The 11567-nt window shown below is 53.2% G+C and overlaps 2 protein-coding genes across 5 annotated transcripts in view; both read right to left on the reverse strand.

Moving 5' to 3' along the window:
* Nucleotides 1-11567, reverse strand: part of LOC124015538 (cell adhesion molecule 2-like) — a 946327-nt gene that overhangs the window by 635646 nt on the left and 299114 nt on the right. The window lies entirely within an intron of this gene.
* Nucleotides 1-11567, reverse strand: part of LOC124015599 (multidrug and toxin extrusion protein 1-like) — an 84010-nt gene that overhangs the window by 30861 nt on the left and 41582 nt on the right. Inside the window, exons 12-13 of the mRNA XM_046330950.1 lie at nucleotides 10492-10567; nucleotides 9929-9998 (exon numbers count right to left, since the gene is read on the reverse strand). Of these exons, the coding sequence (XP_046186906.1) occupies nucleotides 9929-9998; nucleotides 10492-10567 (146 nt within the window). The remainder of the gene's footprint in view (nucleotides 1-9928; nucleotides 9999-10491; nucleotides 10568-11567) is intronic.

Here is an 11567-nt window from a genome sequence, read left to right on the forward strand (position 1 = left end):
ACAAACACATTACGCCCTGTCACGACACACACACATCACGCCCTGCCACGACAAACACATTACGCCCTGTCACAACACACACATCACGCCCTGTCACGACAAACACATCACGCACTGTCACGACAAACACGTTACGCCCTGTCACGACACACACATCACGCCCTGTCACGACAAACACATCACGCACTGTCACGACAAACACGTTACGCCCTGTCACGACACACACATCACGCCCTGTCACGACACACACACCACACCCTGTCACGACACTGCCCATCACGCCCTGTGACGACACACACATCATGCCCTGTCACACACACATTGCGCCCTGTCACACACACACATTACGCTCTGTCACGACACACACATTACGCCCTGTCACGACACACACATCACGCCCTGTCACGACACACACATCACGCCCTGTCACGACACACACATTACGCCCTTTCACGACACACACATCATGCCCTGTCACACACACATTGCGCCCTGTCACACACACACATTACGCTCTGTCACGACACACACATTACGCCCTGTCACGACACACACATCACGCCCTGTCACGACACACACAATACGCCCTGTCACGACACTGCCCATCACGCCCTCTCACGACACACACATTACGCCCTGTCACGACACACACATCACGCCCTGTCACGACAAACACATTACGCCCTGTCACGACACACACATCACGCCCTGTCATGACACACACATCACGCCCTGTCACGACACACACATCATGCCCTGTCACACACACATTACGCCCTGTCACGACACACACATCATGCCCTGTCACGACACACACATCACGCCCTGTCACGACACACACATCACGCCCTGTCACGACACACACATTACGCCCTTTCACGACACACACATCACGCCCTGTCACGACACACACATCACGCCCTGTCACAACAAACATCACGCCCTGTCACGACACACACATCACGCCCTGTCACGACACACACATCACGCCCTGTCACAACAAAGACATTACGCCCTATCACGACACACACATCACGCCCTATCACGACACACACATTACGCCCTGTCACGACACACACATCACGCCCTGTCACGACAAAGACATTACGCCCTGTCACGACAAACACATTCCGCCATGTCACGACACACACATTACGCCCTGTAACGACACACACATTACGCCCTGTCACGACACACACATTACGCCCTGTCACGACAAACACATCACGCCCTGTCACGACAAACACATCACGCCCTGTCACGACAAACACATTACGCCCTGTCACGACAAACACATCACGTCCTGTCACGACAAACACATTACGCCCTGTCATGACAAACACATTACGCCCTGTCACGACAAACACATCACGCCCTGTCACGAACAAACACATTGCGCCCTGTCACGACAAACACATTACGCCCTGTCACGACACACACATCACGCCCTGTCACGACACACACACCACACCCTGTCACGACACTGTCCATCACGCCCTGTGACGACACACACATTACGCCCTGTCACGACACACACATCACGCCCTGTCACACACACATTACGCCCTGTCACGACACACACATCACGCCCTGTCACGACAAACACATCACGCCCTGTCACGACACACACATCACGCCCTGTCACGACACACACATTACGCCCTTTCACGACACACACATCATGCCCTGTCACACACACATTACGCCCTGTCACACACACACATTACGCTCTGTCACGACACACACATTACGCCCTGTCACGACACACACATCATGCCCTGTCACACACACATTACGCCCTGTCACGACACACACATCACGTCCTGTCATGACACACACAATACGCCCTGTCACGACACTGCCCATCACGCCCTCTCACGACACACACATTACGCCCTGTCACGACACACACATCACGCCCTGTCACGACAAACATATTACGCCCTGTCACGACACACACATCACGCCCTGTCATGACACACACATCACGCCCTGTCACGACACACACATCATGCCCTGTCACACACACATTACGCCCTGTCACGACACACACATCACGCCCTGTCACGACACACACATCACGCCCTGTCACGACACACACATCACGCCCTGTCACGACACACACATTACGACCTTTCACGACACACACATCATGCCCTGTCACACACACATTGCGCCCTGTCACACACACACATCACGCCCTGTCACGACACACACATCACGCCCTGTCACGATACACACATCACGCCCTGTCACGACACACACATCACGCCCTGTCACAACAAACACATTACGCCCTGTCACGACACACACATCACGCCCTATCACGACACACACATTACGCCCTGTCACGACACACACATCACGCCCTGTCACGACAAAGACATTACGCCCTGTCACGACAAACACATTCCGCCATGTCACGACACACACATTACGCCCTGTAACGACACACACATTACGCCCTGTCACGACACACACATTACGCCCTGTCATGACAAACACATCACGCCCTGTCACGACAAACACATCACGCCCTGTCACGACAAACACATTACGCCCTGTCACGACAAACACATCACGTCCTGTCACGACAAACACATTACGCCCTGTCATGACAAACACATTACGCCCTGTCACGACAAACACATCACGCCTTGTCACGAACAAACACATTGCGCCCTGTCACGACAAACACATTACGCCCTGTGACGACAAACACATTACGCCCTGTCACGACACACACATCACGCCCTGCCACGACAAACACATTACGCCCTGTCACAACACACACATCACGCCCTGTCACGACAAACACATCACGCACTGTCACGACACACACATCACGCCCTGTCACGACACACACATCACGCCCTGTCACGACAAACACATCACGCACTGTCACGACAAACACGTTACGCCCTGTCACGACACACACATCACGCCCTGTCACGACACACACACCACACCCTGTCACGACACTGCCCATCACGCCCTGTGACGACACACACATTACGCCCTGTCACGACACACACATCATGCCCTGTCACGACACACACATCACGCCCTGTCACGACACACACATCACGCCCTGTCACGACACACACATTACGCCCTTTCACGACACACACATCATGCCCTGTCACACACACATTGCGCCCTGTCACACACACACATTACGCTCTGTCACGACACACACATTACGCCCTGTCACGACACACACATCATGCCCTGTCACACACACATTACGCCCTGTCACGACACACACATCACGTCCTGTCATGACACACACAATACGCCCTTTCACGACACTGCCCATCACGCCCTCTCACGACACACACATTACGCCCTGTCACGACACACACATCACGCCCTGTCACGACAAAAACACATTACGCCCTGTCACGACACACACATCACGCCCTGTCATGACACACACATCACGCCCTGTCATGACACACACATCATGCCCTGTAACACACACATTACGCCCTGTCACGACACACACATCACGCCCTGTCACGACACACACATCACGCCCTGTCACGACACACACATCACGCCCTGTCACGACACACACATTACGCCCTTTCACGACACACACATCATGCCCTGTCACACACACATTGCGCCCTGTCACACACACACATTACGCTCTGTCACGACACACACATTACGCCCTGTCACGACACACACATCACGCCCTGTCACGACAAACACATCACGCCCTGTCACACACAGATTACTCCCTGTCACGACACAGACATCACGCCCTGTCACACACACATTACGCCCTGTCACGACAAACACATTACGCCCTGTGACGACAAACACATTACGCCCTGTCACGACACACACATCACGCCCTGCCACGACAAACACATTACGCCCTGTCACAACACACACATCACGCCCTGTCACGACAAACACATCACGCCCTGTCACGACACACACATCACGCCCTGTCACGACACACACATTACGCCCTTTCACGACACACACATCATGCCCTGTCACACACACATTGCGCCCTGTCACACACACATTACGCTCTGTCACGACACACACATTACACCCTGTCACGACACACACATCATGCCCTGTCACACACACATTACGCCCTGTCACGACACACACATCACGTCCTGTCATGACACACACAATACGCCCTGTCACGACACTGCCCATCACGCCCTCTCACGACACACACATTACGCCCTGTCACGACACACACATCACGCCCTGTCACGACAAACACATTACGCCCTGTCACGACACACACATCACGCCCTGTCATGACACACACATCACGCCCTGTCACGACACACACATCATGCCCTGTCACACACACATTACGCCCTGTCACGACACACACATCATGCCCTGTCACGACACACACATCACGCCCTGTCACGACACACACATCACGCCCTGTCACGACACACACATTACGCCCTTTCACGACACACACATCACGCCCTGTCACGACACACACATCATGCCCTGTCACAACAAACATCACGCCCTGTCACGACACACACATCACGCCCTGTCACGACACACACATCACGCCCTGTCACGACACACACATCACGCCCTGTCACAACAAAGACATTACGCCCTATCACGACACACACATCACGCCCTATCACGACACACACATTACGCCCTGTCACGACACACACATCACGCCCTGTCACGACAAAGACATTACGCCCTGTCACGACAAACACATTCCGCCATGTCACGACACACACATTACGCCCTGTAACGACACACACATTACGCCCTGTCACGACACACACATTACGCCCTGTCATGACAAACACATCACGCCCTGTCACGACAAACACATCACGCCCTGTCACGACAAACACATTACGCCCTGTCACGACAAACACATCACGTCCTGTCACGACAAACACATTACGCCCTGTCATGACAAACACATTACGCCCTGTCACGACAAACACATCACGCCCTGTCACGAACAAACACATTGCGCCCTGTCACGACAAACACATTACGCCCTGTCACGACACACACATCACGCCCTGTCACGACACACACACCACACCCTGTCACGACACTGTCCATCACGCCCTGTGACGACACACACATTACGCCCTGTCACGACACACACATCACGCCCTGTCACACACACATTACGCCCTGTCACGACACACACATCACGCCCTGTCACGACAAACACATCACGCCCTGTCACGACACACACATCACGCCCTGTCACGACACACACATTACGCCCTTTCACGACACACACATCATGCCCTGTCACACACACATTGCGCCCTGTCACACACACATTACGCTCTGTCACGACACACACATTACACCCTGTCACGACACACACATCATGCCCTGTCACACACACATTACGCCCTGTCACGACACACACATCACGTCCTGTCATGACACACACAATACGCCCTGTCACGACACTGCCCATCACGCCCTCTCACGACACACACATTACGCCCTGTCACGACACACACATCACGCCCTGTCACGACAAACACATTACGCCCTGTCACGACACACACATCACGCCCTGTCATGACACACACATCACGCCCTGTCACGACACACACATCATGCCCTGTCACACACACATTACGCCCTGTCACGACACACACATCATGCCCTGTCACGACACACACATCACGCCCTGTCACGACACACACATCACGCCCTGTCACGACACACACATTACGCCCTTTCACGACACACACATCACGCCCTGTCACGACACACACATCACGCCCTGTCACAACAAACATCACGCCCTGTCACGACACACACATCACGCCCTGTCACGACACACACATCACGCCCTGTCACGACACACACATCACGCCCTGTCACAACAAAGACATTACGCCCTATCACGACATACACATCACGCCCTATCACGACACACACATTACGCCCTGTCACGACACACACATCACGCCCTGTCACGACAAAGACATTACGCCCTGTCACGACAAACACATTCCGCCATGTCACGACACACACATTACGCCCTGTAACGACACACACATTACGCCCTGTCACGACACACACATTACGCCCTGTCACGACAAACACATCACGCCCTGTCACGACAAACACATCACGCCCTGTCACGACAAACACATTACGCCCTGTCACGACAAACACATCACGTCCTGTCACGACAAACACATTACGCCCTGTCATGACAAACACATTACGCCCTGTCACGACAAACACATCACGCCCTGTCACGAACAAACACATTGCGCCCTGTCACGACAAACACATTACGCCCTGTCACGACACACACATCACGCCCTGTCACGACACACACACCACACCCTGTCACGACACTGTCCATCACGCCCTGTGACGACACACACATTACGCCCTGTCACGACACACACATCACGCCCTGTCACACACACATTACGCCCTGTCACGACACACACATCACGCCCTGTCACGACAAACACATCACGCCCTGTCACGACACACACATCACGCCCTGTCACGACACACACATTACGCCCTTTCACGACACACACATCATGCCCTGTCACACACACATTACGCCCTGTCACACACACACATTACGCTCTGTCACGACACACACATTACGCCCTGTCACGACACACACATCATGCCCTGTCACACACACATTACGCCCTGTCACGACACACACATCACGTCCTGTCATGACACACACAATACGCCCTGTCACGACACTGCCCATCACGCCCTCTCACGACACACACATTACGCCCTGTCACGACACACACATCACGCCCTGTCACGACAAACATATTACGCCCTGTCACGACACACACATCACGCCCTGTCATGACACACACATCACGCCCTGTCACGACACACACATCATGCCCTGTCACACACACATTACGCCCTGTCACGACACACACATCACGCCCTGTCACGACACACACATCACGCCCTGTCACGACACACACATCACGCCCTGTCACGACACACACATTACGACCTTTCACGACACACACATCATGCCCTGTCACACACACATTGCGCCCTGTCACACACACACATCACGCCCTGTCACGACACACACATCACGCCCTGTCACGATACACACATCACGCCCTGTCACGACACACACATCACGCCCTGTCACAACAAACACATTACGCCCTGTCACGACACACACATCACGCCCTATCACGACACACACATTACGCCCTGTCACGACACACACATCACGCCCTGTCACGACAAAGACATTACGCCCTGTCACGACAAACACATTCCGCCATGTCACGACACACACATTACGCCCTGTAACGACACACACATTACGCCCTGTCACGACACACACATTACGCCCTGTCATGACAAACACATCACGCCCTGTCACGACAAACACATCACGCCCTGTCACGACAAACACATTACGCCCTGTCACGACAAACACATCACGTCCTGTCACGACAAACACATTACGCCCTGTCATGACAAACACATTACGCCCTGTCACGACAAACACATCACGCCTTGTCACGAACAAACACATTGCGCCCTTTCACGACAAACACATTACGCCCTGTGACGACAAACACATTACGCCCTGTCACGACACACACATCACGCCCTGCCACGACAAACACATTACGCCCTGTCACAACACACACATCATGCCCTGTCACACACACATTACGCCCTGTCACGACACACACATCACGTCCTGTCATGACACACACAATACGCCCTTTCACGACACTGCCCATCACGCCCTCTCACGACACACACATTACGCCCTGTCACGACACACACATCACGCCCTGTCACGACAAAAACACATTACGCCCTGTCACGACACACACATCACGCCCTGTCATGACACACACATCACGCCCTGTCATGACACACACATCATGCCCTGTAACACACACATTACGCCCTGTCACGACACACACATCACGCCCTGTCACGACACACACATCACGCCCTGTCACGACACACACATCACGCCCTGTCACGACACACACATTACGCCCTTTCACGACACACACATCATGCCCTGTCACACACACATTGCGCCCTGTCACACACACACATTACGCTCTGTCACGACACACACATTACGCCCTGTCACGACACACACATCACGCCCTGTCACGACAAACACATCACGCCCTGTCACACACAGATTACTCCCTGTCACGACACAGACATCACGCCCTGTCACACACACATTACGCCCTGTCACGACAAACACATTACGCCCTGTGACGACAAACACATTACGCCCTGTCACGACACACACATCACGCCCTGCCACGACAAACACATTACGCCCTGTCACAACACACACATCACGCCCTGTCACGACAAACACATCACGCCCTGTCACGACACACACATCACGCCCTGTCACGACACACACATTACGCCCTTTCACGACACACACATCATGCCCTGTCACACACACATTGCGCCCTGTCACACACACATTACGCTCTGTCACGACACACACATTACACCCTGTCACGACACACACATCATGCCCTGTCACACACACATTACGCCCTGTCACGACACACACATCACGTCCTGTCATGACACACACAATACGCCCTGTCACGACACTGCCCATCACGCCCTCTCACGACACACACATTACGCCCTGTCACGACACACACATCACGCCCTGTCACGACAAACACATTACGCCCTGTCACGACACACACATCACGCCCTGTCATGACACACACATCACGCCCTGTCACGACACACACATCATGCCCTGTCACACACACATTACGCCCTGTCACGACACACACATCACGCCCTGTCACGACACACACATCATGCCCTGTCACGACACACACATCACGCCCTGTCACGACACACACATTACGCCCTTTCACGACACACACATCATGCCCTGTCACACACACATTGCGCCCTGTCACACACACACATTACGCTCTGTCACGACACACACATTACGCCCTGTCACGACACACACATCATGCCCTGTCACACACACATTACGCCCTGTCACGACACACACATCACGTCCTGTCATGACACACACAATACGCCCTGTCACGACACTGCCCATCACGCCCTCTCACGACACACACATTACGCCCTGTCACGACACACACATCACGCCCTGTCACGACAAACACATTACGCCCTGTCACGACACACACATCACGCCCTGTCATGACACACACATCACGCCCTGTCACGACACACACATCATGCCCTGTCACACAAACATTACGCCCTGTCACGACACACACATCACGCCCTGTCACGACACACACATCACGCCCTGTCACGACACACACATTACGCCCTTTCACGACACACACATCATGCCCTGTCACACACACATTGCGCCCTGTCACACACACACACTACGCTCTGTCACGACACACACATCACGCCCTGTCACGACACACACATCACGCCCTGTCACGACAAACACATCACGCCCTGTCACGACACACACATCATGCCCTGTCACGACACACACATCACGCCCTGTCACGACACACACATCACTTCCTCTCACGAAACACATTACGCCCTGTCACACACACACATTACGCTCTGTCACGACACACACATCACGCCCTGTCACGACAAACACATCACGCCCTGTCACGACACACACATCACGCCCTGTCACGACACACACATCACGCCCTGTCACGACACACACATCACGCCCTGTCATGACACACACATCACGCCCTGTCACGACACACACATCATGCCCTGTCACGACACACACATCACGCCCTGTCACGACAAACACATCACGCCCTGTCACACACAGATTACTCCCTGTCACGACAAACACATCACGCCCTGTCACACACACATTACGCCCTGTCACACACACACAGTGTAATCTCACCACGAAGGTGTCTGCCAGATGGAAGAAGCCATACAGGATCATGATGTCAGCCACCCTCTTCACAATGTCCCTGGAACACACAGAGAGACAGGTTCTTTTAGGGCTAAGGGGCCACTGGGTTCTACTAGAGTGGTCCCAGACCTGTTGGTGCTAACATTCCAAACAAACTGGCCTCCAGGCTAATGGGCCTCTGGGTTCTACTAGAGTGGTCCCAGATCTGTTGGTGCTAACATTCCAAACAAACTGGCCTCCAGGCTAAGGGGCCACTGGGTTCTACTAGAGTGGTCCCAGATCTGTTGGTGCTAACATTCCAAACAAACTGGCCTCCAGGCTAAGGTACTACAGAGATCTATGGGTTCATAACACCTACAGTGTCATGCTGTTGGTGAAGTAGGTTATAACATGATTACTGGATGTTACGGAAGTTATGTGGTGTCTGTGTGTCTACAAGATGTCACACGCACGCACACACACACACACACACGCGCACACGCGCACACGCACACGCACACACACACACAAGGTTTCTAAAGTTAATCAGTGTGGTGGGTGTGTGTACTCACTGTTCTGTGGTAAAGATGTACCCGATCACGTCTTTAGTCACGAGGACAAACGTACTGACAAAACACGAGACGATGACTGGACAGAAAAGACAAAGAGTTACTAACCATTCTGACAATCATTACTATTATTCAAGAAACAAAGTCACCCTCTATATACAGTGCATTCGGAAAGTATTCAGACCCCTTGACCTGATCCACACTTTGTTACATTACTGCCTTATTCTGAAATGAATTCAATAAAACATTTTCCTCATAATGACAAAAAGAAAACACGTTTTTTTTTTTTTTTTTTATTCTGACAAAGCTCTAGAGTTGAACTGACCCCACTCCTGCAGGTAGTCAGCTGACCAACATAGGGGTAAGAGGTCAAGGTGATGAACTGACCCCATTCCTGCAGGCAGTCAGCTGACCAGCCTAGGGGTAAGAGGTCAAGGTGATGAACTGACCCCATTCCTGCAGGCAGTCAGCTGACCAGCCTAGGGGTAAGAGGTCAGGGTGAGGAACTGACCCCATTCCTGCAGGTAGTCAGCTGACCAACCTAGGGGTAAGAGGTCAGGGTGAGGAACTGACCCCATTCCTGCAGGCAGTCAGCTGATCAACCTAGGGGTAAGAGGTCAGGGTGAGGAACTGACCCCATTCCTGCAGGCAGTCAGCTGATCAACCTAGGGGTAAGAGGTCAGGGTGAGGAACTGACCCCATTCCTGCAGGCAGTCAGCTGACCAACCTAGGGGTAAGAGGTCAGGGTGAGGAACTGACCCCATTCCTGCAGGTAGTCAGCTGACCAACCTAGGGGTAAGAGGTCAGGGATCACCCCCACCAATAGAAAGGTCTCAGAATGTGTAGATGGCAGGTTAGAGGTGATACAGAACCTTTGAGATGGCAGGTTAGTGGAGTGGAACAGAACCTTTGAGATGACAGGTTAGTGGAGTGGAACAGAACCTTTGAGATGACAGGTTAGTGGAGTGGAACAGAACCTTTGAGATGACAGGTTAGTGGAGTGGAACAGAACCTTTGAGATGACAGGTTAGTGGAGTGGAACAGGACCTTTGAGATGGCAGGTTAGTGGAGTGGAACAG

Source organism: Oncorhynchus gorbuscha, linkage group LG02 (assembly GCF_021184085.1).
Source record: "Oncorhynchus gorbuscha isolate QuinsamMale2020 ecotype Even-year linkage group LG02, OgorEven_v1.0, whole genome shotgun sequence".
Lineage (NCBI taxonomy): Eukaryota > Metazoa > Chordata > Actinopteri > Salmoniformes > Salmonidae > Oncorhynchus > Oncorhynchus gorbuscha.